The following is a 26,841-nucleotide window of genomic DNA, read 5'->3' as shown; positions in this document are numbered from 1 at the left end:
AATTGAAATGATTGATGAAGCAACAATTCCAAGAAAAAAACCTTGTCCAACATATCAGGTGCAAAGGTACAAAGCATTTGTATTCACTCTGGCTGTCCTTTGAACTCTCATAATACCTAAATTGATCCTGACCCTGGAGTCACTTAATTCGAAGCATATGCTCCATCAATTAATCGGTTCAAGATCTCCCTTTCCAATTTCGAGGGCTCATAAGTGAACGCAATTTTGCAGTCATGCCAGAGGTCATCGACAGTGAGCATTCCGATCCATTCATTGCTTGTTGGCCATGTCGTTAGAGGTTCAATGGAACATGTCACTTCGCGCAGTCAAGACCCCGAGAACCCACCTGCTGTTACAAATCAAAACAACTGCATCAATGATTCAACTAGAGGTAGGTACCAACCTAAAGAGCAATTTGCAAGCAGCTCTTAGGTAAAATACCAACAGCCGATTGAAAACACTGACAGGGGAGAAAGGCCACTTGGCAGCTGGCTCTTTGGCGGAATCGTGCCTGGAGTACTAAACGGTCGAAGAATGGCTCCCGTGCTCTTAGCTTAAAGTTTCAAGGTGTATCGGCCACTGTACAAATGAAATTGCGCACGGGTGTATGAACTTTAGAAATTCGCCTGAATCGTTAACAAAACATAAACTGCCGTGTTGGTCAATTGCCAGATTAGTATCTGATTCAAGCAGGGCATTTTCAATCGGTTTTAAAAAGCATTGAGAACACGTGAGTTTAAAGAAGCTATGAATGCACCCTTTAGAAATGAAAGCTTTTTTTTTAAGGACACAATGTAAGATACACTAACTCCATAAGAAAGTGTAGATTTAAGTTTTACATACAATTTCTGAACTTAATGATTTCTAAACTGTTGAAATTGAAGTAAGGAGTTTTCGAGCAGACCAACGTCATCCCGTTACATTTTTTATACAGACAGCTAAAACCACACTTCAACCTATAATGAAGGTCCCTGCCAGACATCCTGAATCACACAATGATTATTTATTTTGATTGTTAAAAAAAATGATAAAAATACCCACAATCCAAATCAGATCCAACAGGGTATTTGATATTTATTGAGCCATTTAAACTTGAAGTCTATCCCGACAGGAAGATGGAAGGTTTGGTTTTTTGTTTGTTCCTTTTTTGTTCGTTTCCTTTTCAACCAAATACCGAAATAATAAACAGAAGATTGAATCCAGTCCGCATCTCGATGCAGCTGAAATGTTTAGTTCGTGCGTTCAGTTTTTCTTCCTCTCAATTGAGCCACATGACATTGATCTAAATGAGTTTTTTCTGGTATTTCTTTTGAACTCGGATTAAATTATTAACATTTGGTTGACCCCGGATGGATGAGGGGATCCTTTTTTTCGGTAGATATCTGAAAATGCATAACTCACAACGATGCATCAAAAAACGAAAGTTTTCCGAGAAGGTTGCATGCGGATGATGCTAGGGTGTGGAGGAATCAAACTCTGATCTTTTCGATCCGTTTTCTTGCTGAGATTTTTGTTGGGATCAGAAGCCATCTACTAGCGCAAAGGAATATATACAGATGTGATTTTGGTGAGTTGTTGTTGGAGGGATTGAACCGTTTCCTAATAATATTCAGATTGAATTTATATCTGGCTAACTGCTTAACTTCACTCGAAATACATGATTTGTTAGACTGAGTCGATCTGAGTCGAGATTGTTACTATTAATTCGCTTTAGTCGTTCATAAAAATTTTAATTTTTAGTTTAGAGAAGAACATTTAACTTGACATTTTTTGGACCCTTATGGAAGGGTACGATATTCGATTGATTTTTCACTGACGATATAGGGTAAATGATCTTGAGCGGAACCAATTGGCTCAATTCGACGCAACTCGGAACAGTTGATCAAGCGGTATGGCTTTGGGTTATATCCCAACAAATATTTTTTCAGTTCAGCGGATAGATCTTGGTTTCTGCTTTCTAATGATGATTTTTAGAATATTTTAGAGTGAATCCTTATAACTCTAGAGCTGTTTTACTGAAGTAAGAATTCTGATCTTGAGCGGAACCACTCTGATCTTGAGCGGAACTAAAATATGATCTTGAGCGGAACCATTTTCTTCTCTCAACATCTTTAATAGCTCTTATTCCTAATACTTGTGTAACTGTGAAAACTTCAATTAAATTTCATCTTTGAAGATTTTAAAGTTAAAAAATTAATCTTTTTACGTGAAAAAAAGAATCTTAGCGTTCCAAAGGTGTTCTCAAAATATCCGTTCAAATTTATTTCTTGCTTAAAAAAAGTCCAATTTTCCCTTTGATGCACTGTATCCTATTTTGAAAGAATCGTTTCTCTAAACTCAAATTTTAGTTTTTTTAATCACAAAAATTAAATTCGTTAGTATATTTCATTGATTTTTTGAATGTGCGTGTTTAGGATCATACTGCCCCGAACAACTTTTGAAGGTAACGACAAAATTAGTAATAAAAAAGAAAATACTTTAAATTACATATTTGGCAAAAAAAAACGGTACATTGCTCAAAATCAATGTTTTTGAGAATAAACTCTTATTTTTTTTAATCCTTATTCCCTTATTTCCTTTAACTTTATTGGAAATTCATGATAATTTGTGTCGTTTTTATATTTTAGTTGGGAAAAATTAGTTTACGTTGAAAATCTTTTCATACTTTTTTAATTCAAAGTAAGAAACCTTAATTTTATATTGACCAAAACAAAATTATAATTATGGAAATCCATTCGCAATTCATAAATTCTGTGGAATCTGTAAATATTTCAAAATATCGTGTTCTGTGACACAGATTCTGTGATAAAAATTTCCTCAAAATTTTGTGAAATAACAGATTTCACTGTTATTTCGGCAACCTTGCTGTAAGCAACTTATTCAAAGAATAAAGTTTAAAATAAATTCCAGTTTCTCATGAATCACGTTGACATTTATTTATATTCAAAATTTATTGAAACATTAATTATTTATCTCAATTGATAAAACAATTATTTCTCAAACCAATTTCTAGTTCGAGCTCAAGTGTAAAGTCAAACACAAGGAAATCGGATAGGTTTTCAATACCAGGCCACCAATTGAATCGTGAAGTATTATAAAATAGCTAACCCGGTGTGCTTTGCTACACTTTGTAAAACTAAAATGATGTGTGTAAAAAACAATTTGAATTTTTGTTTGTTAGATAGTTTATCGTTTTCAATTGGAATGCGAACATCTGAAACAATCTCTTTAAAAGAAAGCTACTTCATAAAGTACGAATAAGAATGCTTCATGAATGATTCTTATTCTGAAATAATGATTTAACTTTATTGGCTTCTTTAGTTCTCGAATTATGCCAAAAATTATGTATGAAAGCCTTTCTCCTCCTTCTCGTCGTCCCTCTGAAAGAAAGATTCAAAAACACATTTCTTGAACCCCAAAAAATTAAACTTTTTGTGTGCCTAGTTTGGTACGCTGTGTGCGCCAATTAATTAGTTTTTGTTCTATTCGAACTTAATTTTACATTTTTATAGAATAAGAAATATACAAATGTGCTGCATACATTCAGGGGTATAAACTGCGTGTGAGACATTAGGCATAAGGCAGCGCACCTAGCGGTTTATTTCGGAAGCTAGTAGTTCCGCTCAAGATCGAAGATGGTTCCACTCAAGATCATATTTTACTTTCAAAAACTACGCTATTAATTGATATTCCGATGAAAAACTTGCTACAAAAACCCGAATAATGCTTTTTTATGAGTTTTTCTACCATTTTAATCATTGAGAATTAGTTTACAACGGTCAAGGGTGACATAAATTGACGTTCAAAGTCAGCGTAGATTGATGAAAATTGCAGCAGAAATGCGTATGTTTTTAAATCTTCTAATAACATTATTTGAGTTAATAAATTTTAGCAAAAATGTCAATGCTTGTATGGAAAGATCTTGAAAAAGTGTTTTTTCAACAGTTTGGTAAGATTCATAAACAATCATTGCCTAGAACTTAGAAAAAGTAAATGGTTCCGCTCAAGATCAGATTTTGACTAGTTCCGCTCAAGATCATTTACCCTATTTGTGAGAAATTTTTAAACTGTACACTCAGAGGAAATCTAATTATAAATTTCATAAGACACATCTTATGGACCGCTTTTTTGCGTCCAAAATAATTTTTCATAAGAGTCTTATGAAATTCTTTCAATTTTCATACGAAGTTCTAATGAAAAATAGAAGAAGCGGCATTGTGAAAAAATAGTGAACACATTCATTCCATCAGTCATTTTTTCATCGTCATACGAAGCACTAATCAGTTGTGGAGCTATTGGTTTTTCTCAAAGTTGAACGTGATTTTGTTATTCCAATAGGTAAGTTAATTTTTTGTGAACGTTCAAATTATATGTTAACTGAAACACATTTTTTGTTTACTTTTCAGCATGTTGACCGGCGAAAAGGATAACTTCAATGGACCGGGTGCAGCAGAATGGCTGTTGGAACCAGGCGTTGATGTGCTTCTTATGGTGATCATGAAGTTATTGTTAACAAATTACCCAGAAAATAAACTGAACGTTTTTAACATCATCTTTATTGATATTTGTCATCAAACGTGAAATTTTGGTTTCCATAAGATCCTCTTATGAAAAAAAACAACCTCTCATTGAAGCAGGTGTTCGTCTGAAGAATTCATTCGCTTTAAAAGACAATCTTATGAATTTCATAGATTTTTCTTATGGCGCCACTTCATAAGAGTATCTTATGGTAAACATAATAGTATTTTTCTGAGTGTACAGTCAATTTTGCTACCTCTGGATTTGGGATTTTTTTTAATTACTTATGGAGAAAACTTGTTTACTTTTTGTTTTGTTGTGTACATTCAATGAGAATAAAAGAGACTGATTTTTATAACATTTGAATTTTTTCGTGGTTTTTGTCTCTGAAGGCTGGATTCTATGAATTGAGTTGTAAACTCACTCCAATCAACTTGAATAAAGACAAAAAGTTTATTCCATCATTAATAAGTAATTCGAGAGATTCATATACATATATGGGAGTTAGCGATCTTCATTAAGCGGAACCAAAAAATAGCGGAACTATTTTATTCGTTAGACCAAACCAAACTTAGCGGCAAAATTAAAGCGCTAACGGAAAGTTAGCGGACTAACTAGCAATTAGCGGATAAGCGCTTTTGTGCCGAATACTGTCATTTACATAATCGGTCTGTATTCGTGGTGATGGTGTTCGTTGATTTCGAAAAAGCTGATCGACTGAACCACGAAAACATCTAGGTGGCTCTAAGGCGACGAGGAGTCCCAGGTAAACTAATCTATCTCATCGAAGCATAGTACGAGGTATTTTCGAGCAAGGTCTTGCACGACGGTGTCTTGTGAGATCCAATTCAGGTAACTGCTGGAGTGAGGCAGGGATGTATCTTATCACCGCTGCTTTTTCTCATCGTAATGGATGAGATCTTGACTGGATCAATTGACTGTAGACCAAACCGAGGGTTGCCGTGGAATCCTTCGACAATATAGCAACTGAACGACCTTTACCTGGCAGACGATATTGTTTTGCTCGCCCAAAAACAACAAGACATGCAGAGCAAACTCGACGACCTCACCGAAAGCTCCAAGGCAGCAGGTCCCAAAATCAATGTCGGTAAGACCAAGTCGATGGAAATCAACACAGAAAATTGTTCCAATTTCGTGGTAGCTGGACAACAGGTTGAGGGAGAGGAGTGCTTCCAATATCTTGGTAGCCAGATTACGAATGATGGCGGTACCAAGAGAGACATCGAAACCCGGATCAGAAAAGCCCGATTTGTGTTTGCGAGTCTCCAAAACATCTGCCACTCACGTCAAATCTCTCTACGAACTGAAATCCGAATCTTCAACTCAAATGTAGAATCCATATTGCTGTACGGGTGCGAAACTTGGTGCACATATGCGATGACGACGCGAAAGTTTTGGTAAATCGTTGCCAGCGGAACATCATCCGCGCTTGGTGGCCTGGCAACTGGATCTCAAACATGGAACTTCATCGCCGGTGTCATCAAAAGGCGCTAGAAATCGAGATTCGGGAACGTAAGTGGAGATGGATTGGGCATACGCTGCGAAGAGATGAAAACGAGATTTGCAGAGAGGCGCCAGACTGGAATCCAGATGGGCATCGAAGAAGAGGCAGGCCCAGAAGCTCGTGGCGGCGTAGTCTATCCGCTGAAATCCGCACAGTTGACGAGAACCTTGACTGGCAGCAAGTGAAGACGCTGACTCCGGATCGCCAGCAGTGAAGATCTTTTATCTCAGCCCTATGCGTCGTCGGTCGTCGATCAACCCTTAGGTTGGTAGGTCTGTATTCGTGGAAAATTGTACTCTAAAATCTAGAGTAAAGCACGTGGTTTTGTTTACATCCTATCGAACAGCACCTTGAGAGGAGGGCAATTTGTCCAAAAATCGATTAGGGCAATATGATCGGACATTCAAAGTTTAATTAATCTTTAGTTTAACATAAAATATTAATTTAGCGAAATTTTTCAACAATTGATTATTTGAAAATATTCTTTGAACTACCAATAAAATTAATAGTGAGGATGTTTTAAGAAATCACTTTGGCGTAAAGGTTTATTTCATTTGCTCACTTTTTAAAACTTGAGTGATAAATAGTCACCATAAAATTTAATTTGATTATTATTCGCGTTTAATTAAATATCTGGTAATGATTTTATTAAAAATAAAACTAATTGATTGTAAGTACACATTTGTGCTAGAGGAATTCACTTAAAACTTCTCAAATCTTCAGAATCTATCAAAATATAGCCGTTGGCGTTCTGCCCCACTAGAGCATTTTGGGCAGAAGTACCCTTAATTTGGGTTTTTTCAATAAAACGAAATGCGGTTGCACTGGGAGCTTAATGCCAGCGGCCTCAAATCGAATCATTGCCGCTGGTATTCACATCTTATGCCAATGACTTTGAAATATTGAGAACTCATGATTGAAGTAAAAGCTGATTTTCGTTGTAAAGATACAATACATTAAATAAACTGTCATTACTTTTGGCACCACTGTGTTATACATATTACAAAGATATTCTTTAATAATCTTAAACCGCAAGCAGTTTTTTCTTTTGAGAAAAAAGTGATGATTTTTTTCTGTTTTTTTTTCGTTTCGATTCGTAAAATATGAGAATTCGGAGACAGTTTTGTAAGAATAAAAAGCCACAGAATAGTAATGAATTCTTCGATTGAACCAACTATGAATGAAAATCACGAAGAAAGAAAAAAAAATTGAAATCTACATCCAACCACAACATTTTAGGGTCAGTACAACATTTAAGTTTTAAGAATCAAATAGGTTCTGAAACCGTATTCAAAGATTGTCCCATAACGCTTTTTATACTTTATCTGATCACAAAGACGTATATTAGAAGGCTCTTTTTTTTTTTATTTTAGCGTAATATAATTGCGGTTTTTTTTGTGAATTTCACTCTCATAGAATCAGACTCTTGGTTCAGGTAAACTCTAAATAAGAAGTAAAAAGTCAATACTTTGTCCGAATGATTACGGTTCATTCATACTAGACTAATACTAGATAAAATGTGTACGAGAGACATCAACTCTCAACTTTTCACTGTAAGATTAAAATCAATAATGGCCTTGTAACTGAATAAAAACATTGTTCCATATTCATGTGACCAAAGCATAAACAATGTAGGTCAACTCACGAGCGAATCGAAGCACAAAACAGGGGATGAAAAACAATCAATTTTTACGAGAAAACCTTAAATCAACATCAATTTTACCAGCCATAAAGGCCGAGAAGAAGGTACTCCTCCTTCTCGGGCGTTTGGTTGCGAAACCTCGAAACAAGTAAAAAAAAGGGATCAAAATCGGAAGTTATTCTTGATCGGACCCGTGTTTTAACATGTAGTTCCCGGGAGCAAAACCGGCCTCCACGACCGATTTAAGCGAAGGGTGCCCGGCTAGCTAACTTGTAAGTCGGCGCAGTATCAAGTGTGTGCGATTCCTCCTGCGCGCCAAGAAGAAATGACCGCAACGAATCAGGTTTTTTGTGTTATTTTTGCCGCATAAGTACTTACTGTAAACAACATACTTCAATCAACCGCACAACAGGTAACTCCCTCTTAAGGTGGTATTTCTCTGCAAAAAAGTGCACTTTGGGCTCAGCAAGAACACCCGGGAATGACTTTCCTTGGACCCGAGTGTTGCACGAGATTTTGAAAAAGGACGTATTGTTGATTCTATCATTGTATTGTTCGTTTGAATCTTAAACATTTAATGATACTTTTTCGTATCAAAATGTGAAATGGTAAAACAGATTTTTTAAGTTTCTTTTCATGATTTTTAAGTTTCTGCTAACATACTTGAATTTTACTCACTTAAAAGGATCTTTAAGAGTTTCATTTCACATTCAATACAGGAGCCCAACAAAGTCATCGAAAAAAAAATCTGCAAGAACTTGTCCATTTTGCCGCCGGAGTTTGGCCAGCGCGACACAAAATAAGAAAAGTGGAACCTGTTTCCCCATATGATTGGACGTTTCTGTTTTTTTTTGCGAGTGAGCAGCATTCGGGGGCCGCGCAGAACGCAGGTGGAAAAAAGGTAAAAATGTAACACAGATCAATTCGTGCGTCAACCATAATAGATAGCTACTAGCAGCAGCTCACAGCCAGTCAACTTGCAAAGGAAACCACATTCCAAGCATAGTCCAATCGCACAGCACAGCATAAACAGAAGAGAAGTTCATAATAGGGAACTGCCAACTTCTTCTCGACCGATTGCCAGCATCATGTTCCAATAACTGAAAAGCTGGTTCGCGTGTGTCTAGGTAATGATATTACTTCACCGCGATCTAGGCCTCGAAACCGTGGAAATGCGCCCATGGAATGGGGGGCCTTTTTTTTGCTAAACCACAGACAGCAGTCAAGTTCGCTAGGCCACAGCTGAGCTAGCAGACAGAAGTAGCCCTCTTTCCCGTCCAACCGATTGGAGTTGTGGTCAATCATTGAACCGACTAGAGGACTGCGTCAAGTGGCCACCATCGGAGTGTGGGACACTTGGAGACTTTGTGGCACAAACTGGATATGCACTAGTTTTAGAGAAAAATTAACTCTGTTTTCATTAAAACGGGCAATGAGCAATGATGTTTTTTTTTTAAATAAATTGAATAAAATTCCAAATCTCTTGAACTTATATGAAAAGTACAAATAGGTACTGCTTGCCCGAATTAAAGTTTTTATCTATCTATTTGCAGAAGTTCGTCGCTAGGCCGCAGTTGAAGTATTTTGTAAGAAATGTGTTTCTTTCAGTCAATTTATGAATAAATTCACAAAAAATGTAAAAAAATGAAATGAAATGAAAGTTAACGTAATTTGCCACATTTTGACATCTTTAGATTTATAAAACACGAAACACAGAATCCATGACGAATATTCAGCTAGCTGTTTTTCGAACTTTTTATCAAACTACATTTTTTGAGACTATTCTAGCAACTAAATTCGACTTTGCACTGGATTTTCAGTATGTTAACGTGAGGTGTTTACTATAAAACCACATACAAACAGACAGGACACTTGGAAAAAAATTCTTATAATTTTTCGCAAGACATCATATTGCCATCTGGTGGCAACATTGCCAGTTGGTAGAATTGGATTTTATAAAATGATATAGGTTTCCTTTGACATTGTGATATAAATACAGATAAGTGATAAGTAAACAAACTAATTTTCATATGGAATGGAGGAATCCTATGGAATATTGAGTGTTGGTTGTTGTAGAAAATTAAGAATTTCGAAAAATTTACATGACTCGGCGATTAACGATTATCTCATAAATTTGCAACAGTTCGGTTGTGACCAAGGCAGTCTTGTGGATCAGATCAAAGGCGATTATTTCACGGAAAATAGTTCTATAATAGATATATGCAAATGTTCGATTTTCCGTTTCCTACTGTAGACATCTAAAATTTCAAAATTGCCTAAGGTTCGAAATTTTATCTTTAAGTTATGTTAGTTGATTAACACAGTTCTATTTTACAGATATACGCATGCTGATCTTGTGATCTCATCAGCTGATTTTAGAAAACGACGACTCACAAGAAACCAACCCGACGTATCATTTGGAGGACATTCCAATCATTGCGATAAGGATCATTTGATCGCTCATAATTTCCATTTCTGGCAAATTTAGGAACTCTACAGACCGATAACCCATTACCCCACTGCAATCCCATTTCCAAATAAAATCATTATCGATTGAAGATTTACAAGATTCGTTATTGATTTATCAATTCATCACGTAGGAGGTTTTTCACGATAGGACAAATTTTATGGATGGTGAAATAAAGACATTTCCGAATAACATAATTTTTTATTCATTTTTTATGTGAAAAGTTATTGAAAATTCAGCATCATTTAAAAATCAGCATGGCAACTTCATCAAATATAGATGCTTCGGTCAACAACGTTAGGAGATCCAGCGGTTCAAGAAGATTAGCCCATCACTTCATTTTTTTTTTCTGTTAAGGGCGCCTAAGAGGACAAAATTTAAATCAGCAAGTTATTCCTCAGCAAATATAGAAATCCATGAATTATCTTTTAAAGAACTAAATAACAATCTACTTACGTTTCGTGAATAGAATAACTAAGAAAAGTATTGGAAAAACAAAACAGGATGAATCTCAAACGCTTCAGGCTAGTTTGCAATCGATCATTTGCAATTCACTTTTGCATAAGATCAACAATACTGTTGGTTTTTGTTAATTTATTTAATTTTTTTTAATTTTGAATTATTTCAAATTTATTAAAGATTTTAGACTAGATTCACACATTCATAAAAAATATTTCATTATAAATTTCAAATTCAACTCAAAACATTAAATTCAAGAGGTGATCATTATAATAGAGTGGGTTGAAATCTGTAGAAGCTAAGATTATTTAAGGTTGACAGTAAGGCTAGCTCTTTAAAAAAAATGAAGAATCACAGTGTACAGCAGGGTTACTAAATCTGGGCTAAAAAAACGATCCAGACTTATAATGATCATTGACTATAAACTTAATGGACTTGAATTGAGTCTGCAGTGGGAATGGAATTTCAAGACTTTTTACCCAGGAGAAGTATAAAAAATGATTTCTCATCAAAATTGTTTTTTAACGGTTCGTTACTTTTGAGCATTGATTTTCTTAATTTTCCTAAAGCTTAAATTAAGAAAAAAGTTTCAACTCCAAATCGCATCACGATAAGCGTTATCAGAAAAAAAGTAAGAGTTGTTCCTTGTATTAAGTCAATTCAAATAAAACTGTTTGATAAAAAAAATTCTTATATGAAATCAGATTCGAGCTTGGAATAAGATTCTTAATCTGAAGTGAAAAAAAATTACATTCATGTCATGGGAATGAAAATGAAGTTCAAGGAATTCGGAACCAAATTCCAATTATTTATTTATTTACATAGTATTCCGTCTCACGACATAACTTGACGAACATAATTCCTAAAATTCACTCGGTCCATGGCAACCGTTCTCCAATATTAAAATTAAACCAAAATTTTACAATTCTATGGTTTATAATTCAAAATAATTATCTGATCAGGCAGTCTAGCACAGGTACGCATATGCTAAGTATTTAAGTGATATGCTAACGTTTAACTACTTAGATTTAGGCTACAATACAACATAAGAGTGCGTTTTTTAATTTGTGATAGACTAAGGTTGCCAGAATTTTTTCCACTCCCATCCGGGCCTAGCAATTCCGGGCATTTTTTCAAAAAAACCTGGCTAAATCCGGGCATGGATTTCAGGGCAAAATTTAGGTGTTATTATATATAAACACTATATATATATATATATATATATATATATATATATATATATATATATATATATATATATATATATATATATATATATATATATATATATATATATATATATATATATATATATATATATATATATATATATATATATATATATATATATATATATATATATATATATATATATATATATATATATATATATAACACTATATTATATATAAACACTTAAATTTTTAAAGGTTTATAAAAGTAAATCAGCGAAATTATTTTAAACAACCGTTGAAAATTTCCATACCGTTCATCGATTTTGCTGAAACTTACTCCAAAACTTTGATTTTTTTTTGGTTTCTTTGTGAAAATTGTAGATAAATCCGGGCAATATCCGGACTTTTTTCACGATATCCGGGCAACCGGACTTGACCGGACTTTCTCGAAATTTTGCATCAAATATCCGGGCAAACCCGGATACAACCGGGCAATCTGGCAAGCTTATGATAGACGGATTTCGCGCCATCTCGACACAGTATCTGTCATTACCCTCTCAGAATTGAATGAAATTTTGTGTGTGTGTATTGTCCTTACGTAGTTAAGACACTTGGCATATTTATTTTCCCCAAAAAAGATTTAAATTCAATTTGAGAAGGGCCAAACTTTTCAGGCCAATTTTTTATGAACATTCTTTTCTCTAAAATTACAATTTTTACACAAATGTGATCTAGGGGAAAGTTTTAGAAAAATGATTGAAGTTTTAGAAAAAATACTGATAAAAATATTTGAAAATCCTACACTTAGAAAAATGCATTTTATGAACCAAAACTCAACTTTCCAAAACCCCATCTCAGAATTTGATGAAATTTAAGGAGTAATGCCTACAAGTTGTCCAGATATTGCAACTTGTGCATATTTAAGAGTCCGATGATGTCCGTGAATTTGTATGTTCCATATAACCGTTCTTACCACATTAACTCCTTTTCCAGGTATCACGATTTTGATAAACTTAGTATAAAAAAATTGGATCATCAAACAGCAGAGAATCGATTCCATGCCATCCAGCATGAGAGTTTAGGAGGCTAACCCCTTGACCACTAGTGAGCGTCGAGAAAAGTGGCTCTCAAACTTGAACAGTTTGAAATATTTTGATAGTAAATGAACTCGTTGAATATCAGTTCGCTGATCCTCCAAAAAACGTACTGGCCACCTTTTTTATATTATGTTTAGTAATGTTTGCTATCGATTTTCATTAATCATAATCTTTTTTATAGATTAATAATATATATAATTCAGAAATAAGGAATCCATTATTGTGTCATTTATTTCCAAAGATAGTTGACACTCTGTAAGAAAGCCTCCAATCCACTGATAAGTGTATTAAATCGTGTTTTGGATTAAGGGTTGGAAATCTACTCTGAAAAAATATTACATGATTTTCAAAAAAAAAGCACAAGTTGCAATAGATGGACGACTTGTAGGTCTTATTATTACTCTGCTTAGATTTTTTTTTATCAAATTCTGAGATGGCTTTTTTTTTGGTAAATTGAGCTTTAGTTTTTGAAATGCATTTTTTCTCAGTGTAGGGTTTAAATAAAAATAATTTTTATTCGAAAAATTCAATTGTTTTTCCAAATTTCTCTCATGAACCACATTTGTGTAGGAATTGTAATTTTTTAGCTTAAAAATGTTTATAATATTTTTGCCTGAAAAGTTTGGCCCTTTTTAAATGTTAGTCTAGATAATTTTTGGGAAAACTAAGTATGACAAGTTGCTTTACTAGATAAAATCTTTATGCTTACAAAGTTACATGAATTCTAAGAAGGTCATACCAACTTCTTGTCTATTTGGCGTGAAATCCGTCAATTGTGCGATATAATCGAACTGGAACAGAAGTGAGAAATTTTCAGAGAAATGTTAAATTCAGTTTCTAACCTAAGATAATTAACATGTTCGTCGCCACGGGACCCATATTCGGGTGACAGGTGTATTTCCTGGGAGGCCCGACACATCAAAAACGTGTGACGCTCTCTTTTTCATTTTAGTCGCTCAATTCAGCCACACGTTGCAAAGCTCTCCTTCGTTATTGTGTCGCTCCGAGAATTTCTTTGGACCCGGCTAGTAAAACTCCCAAAATGAGCGTGGCGACGAACATGTTAAAGGTGTAGATGAGTAGTGGAGGCTTATACTGAAAATCGAGACAGAAGGAAACGTAGGGGAGGAGCGGGCTATATGCGCCTATTAAACAGAATACTGATTAAATCAAATATTTCATCGAATATGTGTACAAAAACTATATAAACATGAGCAGACTGTTTTCTATACATTGGAGTAATTTTTATCTCGAAATCTCCTTCAGTTTTTGAGAAATCGATTTTACAATAACTGTGGTCAAAATTGACGAACCTCAAACCGTGCGGGCTTAATGCGCCTATTTATGTTTTAGGGAAAATTTCTGTTTTTTTGGCAATATTTCCGTACAATTTCATTGGGAATGCTAGAAACTGATAACTTTCATACGACAAAGCTGAAATTTATAAAAAAATTTCTTTTATTATTTTATAGAATAAAACAAAAATTGGGGTTGCCATATTATGGAGGCAATTCATCCATAACATATTTTTTTATCATATCTGATTTGAGATCTTCTATTTTCTCGTAAGGTGTTAATGAGAGCTTAAATTCGAAGTTTTAATGATAAAAATCATACATTTTTTCTTTTTAACCTGATATTTTAGGATTTTACAAACATGATGGGGGCATACAAAAACACTCTCTTACTCAGCTTTCCAATCATTATGAAACCATCATAAAAGTTTAAATTTGTTTTACTTCTAAGGTTTCATTTAAATAAGAAACAAATACCACCCAACTTTTAGTTTTGAGCATCCTTTCGTATAACTTTTAAAAGTCAAAATATTACATCGGACGGACTTGTGATATAGCTCAGCTGGCAAGTCTGTTGTCTTCTGAGCCGATGTCCGCGAGTTCGAGCCCAAGAGTAAACATCGAACACAGCTGGTACGAATAAGTTTTTCCTTGTATAAATTTTAAATTTTTTGAAGTTGGTTTATTCTTAAAATTCTTTCTTGCCTTATGTTCAAAGCGTATTTCGCTCAAAATGCATTGATTAGATATGTTGTCTTGTCAACCATTTCGTCAAACGGCCGTAGGCGCATTTAATCCGATAGGCCCATTTTGGAAACCTTTCCCCTAGAGAGTTCACTCACAGATGAAGTTCTCTAAAAGTAATATTGATAATTGTACTAAAGATTATTCCTTTATTTATTCAATGTTAAAATCGTAGGAATTAAAAACGTGTCTCGGTAGAGCGTCAAACGAAAAAAAGAGAACTTTACGAAATTGAGAATCGAGCTTTCATTGTTACCACGATCAGGAGTAACAATTTACATATACTCTCTGTGATGTTTAATAACAAAGTTGGATTTTGGTTTTTTTCCATTGCGGAAGTATGTATGTGTCTGAAGTTCGATTGTTTATGTTTTATTTAGTTGAGACGGGATTTGTCATTGTGCGTTCGTGTTATATTTTCTTCCCCTGCCAATTATGATGAGATGATTCTCACTCCTTGGACATCTTTGCGTGAGTTGAGCGCATGAGGCTCAGTGGCTATGTGGAAACACTCGAACATATCGAGTGTGTGAGGATTATAGATCTGATCTACGATGCCTATTATCCCTAAATAGAAGAGGTATTTGTATGTGATATATGGGGATTTTTTTTTATTATCTGACAATTTGCGCCGGGGGTCTTCAGATTTTACCCAAAATTGAAAATTTGGTTCATTTTTGCGACTTAAAAACACATGTATTTTTTCAGATTTCTAACATTTTTATTTTTTGGGTTAGCCTCGGTTAGATTTTTTTGAAAATAAAAAAATAACCATTTTTCAAAGCTACATAACTCTGTTATTTTTCAGCAGAAATTATAAAATAGCACATCAAAATGCATTAAAATTTTATCAGCTTTCCAAATAAAATAGTGAAAAAAAAAATAAACAAAGACCTTCAACATGAAAAGTTGTAAATAAACTTTAAATGGCGTCTAAAAGTACTGTCTGCACCACCGAATATTTTGCAAAAAAATACCTTTGTATGGCTCAATTTATGATGCAATTTTCAACTGAAGACACCAAAGTAGACCATCAACTCCTTGAAGAGTTATCAAAGAGATAATGACGATAAATCTCTTTTTTTGCGACGAAAACAATCAATGTTCGAACAATTGCACTCACATATGGAGGTAGCGCGCACTTCTCACAACATGGAAACAAAAGAACTTACCAAAGCAGGTAAAAATTCCAAAGCAACCAAAAGTCCCATAAAACAGGTACAAACACGCTTACTCAGCCCCATCATTGATATGAAGTACGTTCTATGCAGCTCAAAATTTAAGTTCTTATTGATACTTTCAAGTTCCAAAACAAGTCTTAATGATCTTCTATTCAGCTTCCAGCTGCCTCTTAATTCAGCTTCCGAAAAATCGCAAAATGAGCAAAAAAAATCTCTCTCTATCTCAACTGAACCGTTGGCTTCGCTTCATATCACCTTCTCTCGATTATTTACTGTGTTCTGTACCGGTGCCGCCATGATGCAACATGCCGGATTTCAAACTCTACAAATTGCTCAATTGCTTCTTTCCTACATTTCCTACATATATCGCGTCAGAATGGTCACTCAAGTACAAAATTACTTATTGAAAAAAAACATGCCCGGCTTGAGGATCGAACCCCGACCTACGTGGTGAGAATCGAACACGCTACCACGAGACCACACCTAGATGTTGTTCTAACTGAAACTAAAACTCGAAGAGGTGATTTGATTTTGAAAGCACATCGATGCACTTTTTGTGACTTATCAATACCCGTTTGAGCACTTTTGTGCCCTTTATGTGACTTACCAAATCCCGTATTGAGCACTTTTGTGCCCTTTATGTGACTTGAGTCCCGTATAACGTACGTATAGATCACTTTTGCAGCTTTCAAGTTCGTTAATGAGTACATATAGTTTACTAATGGGAATTGGGCAGAACAAGTCACATACAACGTACAAAAGTGATTAATATCTTTTGCAACTTTCAAGTTCATTAATGAGTACATAAAGTTCACTAAAGGGAATTGGGCAGTTGATTCTCTTTGTCAGCCAATATGTAACTTTCAATGCCTTCATTCAAGTAAATATGTGACTTTTGGTTGCTTGGGCTACAACATGGAAACAAAAGAACTTACCAAAGCAGGTAAAAACACTCCTATTCGTGCTTTGTAGAGTGCAGCATACTTTAATTTTCAACTAAAATTCTTAGTATTGTATTGTTAATGTGATATATTATCTCTTTCATTGAAAATTGGATTTCGTGCAATGTTTTGCAGTCGCAGTAATCCGTACAAAGGTTGTCTGAAAAGAGGTTAGCGTGTAGAACTCCGACAGATTTTACACTGATTTGACAGGTCACACGAATGTGCAAGTTCGCACAAATGTCGCAATCATGAGTGCGCAGTCAAATTTAGTGTGCTGCGATTAATAACAAATAATGGGAATGTTGCTTTTACAACCTGGTCATATGCTATATAACTTATTAACTTTTCGATCAAAGATCATTGTGAAGCATATTCAATGCCAATAGTAGAAGGTTCAGTCCCTGTGTTGGGGATCACAAAAATGTGATTAAAAAATGAAATATAGACGTGCTTTACATAGTTTTTATATCGGGAGCTAAGAACTGGACACCAAAATCATTTCCCATTGATCAAAAACAAAGAGTGTGGCACAAATGTAGAAATAATCGAAGAGCTCAATATGGCCAGCCCAGGCTGTAGGAAGCATCATTCCCATTGTAGGTAATATGACATTGAAAATATGATACTTTTACCGTATTCGTTTTCTCCATTCGCCCAGTTTTGAGGTTTACCATACTAGAACGAACATAACTCGTCGTCAGTGTTCTGCTACCTCGATCGCTCACAAACGAATCTTCAGTGTTCCACCGTCCATTTAAAATCGAATCTGGGGAATTACGGATGCAAAACTGAGCGCATAAACTTCTAAAAATGACAGAAAAATTTGCAAAACTTGTTGTGACCTGGTGCAAAACTGGGTATAAACGAATGCGTTATTAGATTTTTGGATATAATATGAAGTCAGTTTAGCTGCAACACTCTACCGCCCTTTCATAACAGTCCCATTTGCAAAAACAAGCAAGCGAGAAAATCAGCTTGTCCTGTTTTGGAATACATTCTTAAATTGTGATCACCACTTTCAACATAAACGAAAATCGTTTCTAGGTTGTCATAATAAATCGCAAGACCTGAAATTTTCGAAATTGGGTTATCGGTAAGGTCGAGAGCACTATTTTTATTCATTATGGGACTGTTAATCGAACATATTTGAAACCTTTTTCAAATCTACTCGCATAACAGTCCCATACAGAATATTTTTTTCTCACCAAGCTACTTTCTAAGACTTAAATTTGATTGCATCCGATAGTTTTTCGCTCAGGAAGTCATTCCTAAGGAAGTCAGACCTGCCTTCGAAAACTCGTGTGCATCATTCGACATCAAGTGAGTTAAATTTTTTTAAATGATTCAAAGCAATAAATCAAAGACTATTTCGCCGAAACAAGCATTGAAAAGTAACCAAATCCGCGGTATTTCACATATGGAACTGTTATTCGGGTGTATTTCATATAGGACAGCCACACATTGATTTATTTTTCGAAATTTGTAGATCAAAACCTCTTTTTTTAGTGTTTTATTTTGAATCCCTGTGTTGACCTAAAATGAAGAAAATTCATATGGGACTGTTATGCGAGTAGGGGCAGTCTTCAAAGCACAAAAAATGTGTTTTTACCTGCTTTGATAAGTTCTTTTGTTTCCATGTTGTTAGAAGTGCGCGCTATCTCCATATGTGAGTGCAGTTGTTCGAACATTGTTTGATTTCGATGCAAAAAAAAAGATTTGTTGTCATTATTTCTTTCATAACTTTTCAAGGAGTTGATGGCCAACTTTGGTGTCTTCAGATAATAGTTGCATCATAAATTGAGCTATTCAATGGTATTTTTTTGCAAAATATTCGGTACTTTTAGATGTCATTTAAAGTTTATTTACAACATTTCATGTTGGAGGTCTTTGTTTATTTTTTTTCAACTATTTTACTTGGAAAGCTGATAAAATTTCAATGCATTTTGATGTGCTATTTTATAATTTCCGTTGAAAAATAACGAGTTATGTAGCTTTGAAAAATGGTTATTTTTTATTGACAAAAAAAAAATTAACCGAAGCTAACTCAAAAAACAAAAATGTTAGAAATCTGAAAAAATACATGTGTTTTTAAATCGCAAAAATGAACCAAATTTTCAATTTTGAGGAAAATCTGAAGACCCCCGGCGCAAACCCGTCAGATAATAAATAAAAATCCTCATATTTATTATTAAAAAACAAAAATATAAAAAAGAATTTCCCTGATAGTGACCTCCAATGGTCCATCTCAACTGTCGACTCATTATGGGATTCGAACCCGAATGTTTTCTTATTGTTACTGGGCATCGAACACAGTACACCTGTCTTAAAAAGACTCTCGTCAATCCGCTAGATTACCTCAGCGCTTACTAATATAATATAACAAAAATCGAATGTTTTTAAATTGCCCTGTTTTCTCAAGTTATATCTGAGCTTAAAGGGTATTAAGGGTGTCAAAATGAATTTCTTAATTTCGGTCCAAAACTAGTTCAGTTTCAGTTTAAAGTGAATGAAAGCATCGAAAGCTCTGAAACAAACAAACTGCCCTCACGATATCCATACTGTGCAAGTGGTAGCGAGCTCAAGTGTCTGTTACAAATTTCCCCGAGCCGAGCCCTGGACACGAAACAATAAATTTTTCTCCGCTTCAAGACTAGCTGCAGCCTTTGCCTTCTCAACTCAATCGGCCACGGATCAGGAGGGTTTCGCGATTTAACCGTAAAAAAAGTCCGGTTGGACCAGAGCTAATCCATCTGCCCATTACAGGCTAAGAGTGTGGAAGGAGACTTTCGCGAGACTATCTATCAGCGGGATCTCTGAACGAACACGAGTCCAAACCATAGTATAGCTGGATCATGTAGGAAGCCCTGGGTCCGGGGATATCTCCTGGTAGATCAATCATCGGGTTCTTCGGATCGCTATCGGGGGTGCCAGCAGAACGCTAGCTGTCCAGAGAAAGGTTGCTGACCCGTTTGGTCGATACGCACGACTCTCCGGCTGCAGAAAAAAACCTTGGGGGCTACCGAACAAGATCAGCACGTCAACAGAGGCGCTTCAGTTTATTTTCTGACTTTTGTAAACCAGGTACAGAAAGTCGAGGTAAAAAAAAAGTATTTCTACCTAATTCAGCTCATCAGACACGAGAGGCCACCCAAAGGCACTAGAGTCGAGAATGATTAATTGCAAAATACTTCTGCTGCTGCAGCATGGGCACTGCTTACGGAAACGATGCTTGAAAAGATGACCATATCGGCACGTCAATACTCATAAGTGATTCCTTCTTGCCTGTCACACGGAAAACTTTGAAGGAAAAAGAGTGTCAAAAACGCTAGCTCAACATTTTTGCCACTTTTTTATCGAAATAATACAACTTCCTCAATCCATAACTTTTTTCTTCCAGGGTAGATTTCTAGACCCCATAGTAACTTTTTCTTGTTTCATCAGGATCTTTCGAACCCTTTATTGTTCATTCATGAACATTCGAGAAGCAAATTGCCCATTCTCCTTTATCCAGCTATTCATGAAAATCATAGGGAAAATTGGTTACAGAATATGTATAAGATTAAAAAGGAAAATGGCATCGTCACAAGGCTTTTTCAGGCATATTTTTAATTTCAAATCCGTAAGTTCATAGTTTTTTCGATGCCCGCTTTCCCGTGCACATCTGCACGAATCGACTAATGTGAACTTGCAAAAGTCGATCCACACCTTTATCTGTTGCTGTTGCTGCTACTTTTGCCAAGCTGAGCTGTCAAAGGGGTCTTTCCATCTGAACCAGTCAACGACCGTGGAATTGCTCCGGTGATTTATGGCTTGATGGCCGTCCAGCAGCAGCGGGTCCAAAACGTAGTCGTCGTCGGCATTCCTAGACCGCACCGCGCACAACAGGTAGTGTGAGTGTATGTGTCTAAAGGCATGCGCATCTTTCTGTCTCTTTTCTTCGATCATCTTGTTCCTTATCTTCTTGAGTTTCTTGTTTATTTTTTATTCATAATAAGGCGGCTTTTCGTCTCATCTTCAGTTCAAATCCACTTGGTACCCTGGTAGGATAACTGGTTTCGAAAAGCCTGGGTGGACCCCAAGACCCAAAGTGGGGACGAAAAAAAACTTCAAAACGTAACGATACGATCAGCGACAAAAGACGACACTTTTACTTTCGATATGATTGGGTTTCAATTTCCATCATCCGCGATGACTGCATAACACCTTTTTTCGAAGAAATTTTTCAAAAGAGATAGAAAAGGATGGAAAAAACAACGGTCCCTCAACGAGCAGTCACACATTGATGAATGGCCATTAATAAGCATAAGCATCGCCGCTGGATTTTACTGAATGGAGCCCTCCCCGATCAGGGATAGAGAGTGTGGGGAGAAAGCGACCACGTGGGTTCAGCTTTTGACGGTTGTAAATAGAGAAGGTACAAATGAACGAATACGGTAATCATCAAGATTAAGGTAGCCCGCATAATCAATTACAATATATAGAGAATATTCTATATTGTCTCTAAACGTTATCGTTTATTGTAAAGTGAACAGTATATGTACAATAACACAGACCATATTAACAATCTGTATTATGATTATCTGTTAAAGTACCATATGGGGAAAGGGCTGTTAAGCATGTTTACCATTCAAAAAGAGCGATTTTTTCGAACAAATATTTCATGCTACATTATTGGATACGGTTAAAATATCATCCACTTTTGGCGAGCAAAACAATCTACCTGAATGTTCTAGCTACGTTGGAATACAAAATCATAGATTTCATCAACTTCAATGGATATAGTTTGCTTATAGTAGTTTGTAGTAAAAATAACGCTCAATCATACGTTCCGCATATTGTAAAATATTTTTAAAAAGAGCTTCCCTGTACCATAACCAATATAGTTCCAATTCTTTCCCACAAAAAATAAAATAAAATTAAAAAATTTAAATGTTGAGATTTTTATTTTTTATTTCTGATATTATACATGGATTATACAATCTTACCTATTTGTGCAGATCTGCATTGTTCAGCCTTTCAGTAGATTTTTTTCCGCTCTCCGCTCAGCAGAGATCTTTGTTTCTGTAATTTCATTAGTTTTATTTAATCTCACTAGTTTTTATCGATAATATAATATAGTTTTACTTACTTTTCGCGTTCTGTGTGTTTTTCTCAGCGTGATTCTTTTTTTTCGGAGCCATTTTGAACACAGTTTTCAGTTCCGAACCTGGCGTGGGGTTGCCGACACAAATTTTAACGAAGTGAAGTGAAAATTAGCAGATGCTGAACCCAAGAGCGAAAAAATGCATAAGCTCACAACTACATCTTAAAATAACAATATTAGTTATTATCCGCAAGAGGTGAAATGATAACGACTTGTCTAACTCATACAATGATGTCAATGTTGTTTTTTTTTTAATTTAATGTCTAATGCTAAGAAAATATAAGGAAACTTTGTCGTACACTGTTAGAGTCCTGGATAAGGTCCAGAGACAATATTCAAAGGTTGCAAATTTTTATTCTCTTATTATACTATACTTACTAAATCATATATCATATTGTCACTGTCACTGATACGATCCTGTCATAATTTATGGAGGTAATAAAATTTTGAACATGTATAATGAAATGATACTTGGAAGATATTTCATACTGGTACTGCTACCAATATATTAAGTTAATAGTTAGTACTATATCCCCAACTGTTTTTAATTATGCGGGAGGTGACAAATGCGATTGATTCGTTTTGTCTGCCGGCAGCTATGATGGAATTCATGAGGATCCTTGTCTAAATGATGCAATATGGGGTGTGAAAGCGAAAAATACATTTTTTTGACAACATTGATCCCCCTTTGTTCGGATGAGATCACAACTGGTCGATATGTAGACCTCCATGGTTTGTCGGCTCCTCCCTAACAACAAAGAGCCGGGAGAAAACAGGACGGTATCTAATGCAGTTCCTTACTACCCATTTTTCATCAAAATCAGACAAAGTTAGGCTTATTTAAAAAAATCAGGGAAATCCAATGACTTATCAGGTTGTCAGGCTGAGCCCCGAAAAATCAGGTAAATCCTGAAAAATCAGGCACCTTGGCATCTCTGCTTCCGAATGCAATCCTCTTTCGCTGGAAACAAGCTGTTTCAAAAAGCAGAAAGATGAACGTCTGTTTAACCGAAAAAAGTCATAATTTTTTATTCTAAATTCAAAAATCGCATAAATTAAACTTCTCATGTTCTTCTGCTTGATGGCTTGATTGAAAGGAACATGACAAACCCGGTTTTCATCAATAACCTTTGTCTCTATCTGCCGATTTCTTTTAAATATGCCCTTTCTCAAAGTTTAAATTATGACAAATATTTCCTTTCAGTTCTGCATGTCGATCAGAGTTATGATAAAAATTTATAAGGCTTCAGTGAGATCAACTAACAGGTCATCAGTTCGACAATTTACGTTTTCCTGATTTACCCTGATTTTTTTTAATAAGACTTCTTCAATTTTGGAAAAAAAATGTTGGCAACAATGAGGAGAAGGGAACTCTTCATCAGTGGATGTGAATGCTCTCGTTCACTATTATGTGTTGTTCTCACCCTGGTTTACAGTGCGAGTTATCGCTCCCCACACAGCTTTGGGGGGAGCAGACGGACAAAAATTGCACTCACTTTCACTGGACAAGCCGATCTGAGGAGTTTCGCCATCCATGCTTGGTCTAAGACCAAGGTTGCTGAAAACACAGAACAACTTGTATTTTCACAGAATTTTGAGCAAACTTTCATCACAGAATCTGTGTTACAGAGCACAGAACTTTGGAAATTAGGTTTTGGAAATATTCACAAATTTTACGGATTTTTTTTTAAATTTTGTACATATTTCAAAAATTATTATTTTTTAGTTTTGGGGTTTCAGGTTATTTTGGAAAATCATGAAAAGATTGTTGTTTTTAATATCTTTATTATAAGAATTTTCAGCTTTCAGCTGGTTCATCTTGATTTGAGCATTTTGATTTGAGAAAACCATTACAGAGTTTCGAAGTCAAATTAAAGAAAGTCAGAATTTTTTGTTGCAAAAACTTAGATTTTTTTTATACTGAGGACCTTTTTTTCTTTTTTTCAAAAGTTGTTTGGTACACAGTAAACGAAAATTACCGAGTTCGGTAATTTTTTTACCGAAATCCTAACATGTGGAGTTCGTTAAACTGTTCGGTAATTTTTTCGGTAAAAAATAAACGAACTTCGGTAAATGAAGAATCGATTTACCGATGTTCGTTTATTTTTTACCGAAAAAATTACCGAACAGTTTAACGAACTCCACATGTTAGGATTTCGGTAAAAAAATTACCGAACTCGGTAATTTTCGTTTACTGTGTACAAGAAGAAAACATCGGATGTTTTCATATCATTACGAATCTAAACCGGCAAAAATAAATTTTCTTTTCATTCAGGTTACCAAGTCGATTTAAGTCAGCTATATATCAAATTTTAAGAAACAAAAAAGCCGTCAATAACATATTGGTAAAACTAAAAACTTTTTTTTTTATTTTCTGAACTAACTCTACGAAATGTGATCAAATGTTACCTGTCCCAAAATATTTGGGTGAAAATAGCCGATAGACTAAATTTATGACAGTAAACTGGAACTGTCACCCAACAGGGATCATAAAGTATGTTTCAAAACTGACACCACCAAAAATGATGAAATATGTTTTGCCTCCAGGTTCCTGACAGTTGTTTATTTATAGAAAAATAATAAAAACAAACCCACATATCTAACGCGAATAAACCGTATTGGAAGCTCACTGAAAAAGCAAAAAGCTCCTCTGTCCGATCGTTGGGAACGATAGTCCTAGTTTGGAACAATTTCGATGACGACTACGACGCCAGTAGAGCTATAAAAATATCGCGTGGCCAATAGGTAAGTCGCTGCGGCCGAAAAAGCAAAACAAGTCTTTCGCGTGAGTTCTTCGATTTTGCCGGTTTGAACCGATCCACAATAACCGAACTGGATTCAGCCCGGCCCGGTGAAAGATGACGAAATTCAAGCTAAACATTAGTTAGGGATCTTGATTGGGATCTGTTTTTTTTTCTTGTTATGGTGTAGCTACACGTGCTGGCGTTTGGAGCTAGATTTCAGCCTATTTTGAGCCAGTTTTTCGTTGGAATATGGGAGTTTTGTAGAACATGGTTTCAACGATTTAGAATTACTTTAGCTGTACCTACTAGTTTGATTGTCGAAAATTGACACGAACGTAAATATTGCGATTGAATAACGGTGGATTGTTGACAAACCTGGAATGAGAAGAGAAAAAAGGGCTGTTAAATGGTTGTTTATTTGGAATGATGACATTAGCATACAGTCCACAGTACGATATCGCTTACTCTAAAGATAGTGGCGCTAATCAAAACAAACAATTAGCAGCAACAGCCTTAAAAATCTGCGCTTCCTAAACCAATGTGTCTTTTTATCCGGAGAGCCAAATCAAAACGTGCGCTTCCTAATCAATAATGTCTTTTTCCACTGGAATGCCAAATCAATAAATCAGCAGCAAACTTAAATATCTGCGCTTTCTATGTCAATTCGTCTTTTTCCATCGAAAGGCCAAATCAAAACAAACAATCGGCAGCGGAAGCCTAAAAAATCTGCGCTTTCTAAGCCAATCCGTCTTTTAAAACCCGAAAGCCAATTAAAAAAATCCACTGCAGTAGCCTCAAAGATCTCCGCTTCCAAAGCCAATTCCGTCTTCATCCAGCGGATGGCCAAATCAAATCAATCAAACAGCAGTAGCCTCGAAAATTTGCGCTTCATGAACAAAAACGATATTTTCACCGGACGGCCACATCAAAAATACAATCAGCCGCGGAAGCCTTAAAAATCTGCGCTCTCTAAGCCGATCCGTCTTTTCAACCGGAAAGTCAAATCAAAGCAACAAATCCACAGCAACAGTCTGTAGGATCTGCGTTTCGTGAGCCAATTCCGCCTTTATCCATCAGAAGGGCAAATGAAAACAAACAATCCACAGCAGCAGCCTTGAAGATCTGCATTTGCCAAGCCAATTCCGTCTTTATCCACTGGAAGGCCAAATCAAATTAATCCATCAGCAGCAGCTTTAAAAATGTGAGTTCATAAATAAAAATCCCTTCTTCCACCGAAAAGCCAAATTAAAACAACAATTCATCAGCAGCAGCCTGAGAAATCTGCGCTTTCTAAGGCAATCCGTCTTTATCCACCGGAAAGCCAAATCAAACCAAACAATCAGCAGTAGCAGTCTTAAAAATCTGCACTATCTAAGCCAAACCGTTTTTATCCACCAGAAGGCCAAATATAAAAAAAAATTATCAACACCAGCAGCTCGCAAAATCTGCGCTTTCCAAGCCAATCCGTCTTTTTCCACCGTCAGGCCAAATGAAAACAAACCATCCACAGTAGCAGGTTTAAAGATCTGCACTTTCTAAGCCAATTCCGTCTTTATCCACCGGAAGGCCAAATCAAATTAATCCATCAGCAGCTGCCCTTAAAATCTGCGTTTCCTAAACAAAAACGTCTTCTTCCACCGGAAGGCCAAATCAAAACCAAAAATCCACAGCAACAGCCTTAAAGATCTGCGCTTCCTAAGCCAATTCCGTCTTTATCCACTAGAAGGCCAAATCAAATCAATCAAATACCAGCAGCCTTAAATTTTGCGCTTCCTAAGCCAATTCGTCTTTATCAAACGAAAGGCCAAATCAAAAAATCAGCAGCAGACTTAAATATCTGTGCTTTCTAAGCCAAACCGCCTTTTTTCCACCGGATGGCCAAATCACAAAAACCATCAACAGCAGCA

The 26,841-nt window shown here is 35.6% G+C and overlaps 1 protein-coding gene across 3 annotated transcripts in view; it reads right to left on the bottom strand.

The window, feature by feature from the left end:
- LOC129743836 (probable serine/threonine-protein kinase DDB_G0282963) overlaps nt 1-26,841 on the bottom strand; it is a 378,781-nt gene that overhangs the window by 54,589 nt on the left and 297,351 nt on the right. The window contains exon 2 of one of the 3 annotated variants that reach the window (XM_055736048.1): nt 25,237-25,309. The exons of the other annotated variants lie outside the window; for them this stretch is intronic. Within the exon in view, the coding sequence (XP_055592023.1) occupies nt 25,237-25,309 (73 nt within the window). The remainder of the gene's footprint in view (nt 1-25,236; nt 25,310-26,841) is intronic. 3 annotated transcript variants of the gene reach the window in all.

Source organism: Uranotaenia lowii, chromosome 2, assembly GCF_029784155.1.
Source record: "Uranotaenia lowii strain MFRU-FL chromosome 2, ASM2978415v1, whole genome shotgun sequence".
NCBI lineage: Eukaryota > Metazoa > Arthropoda > Insecta > Diptera > Culicidae > Uranotaenia > Uranotaenia lowii.
The sequence above is the reverse complement of the archived record's forward strand: the minus strand, read 5'-3'. Positions and strand labels throughout refer to the sequence as shown.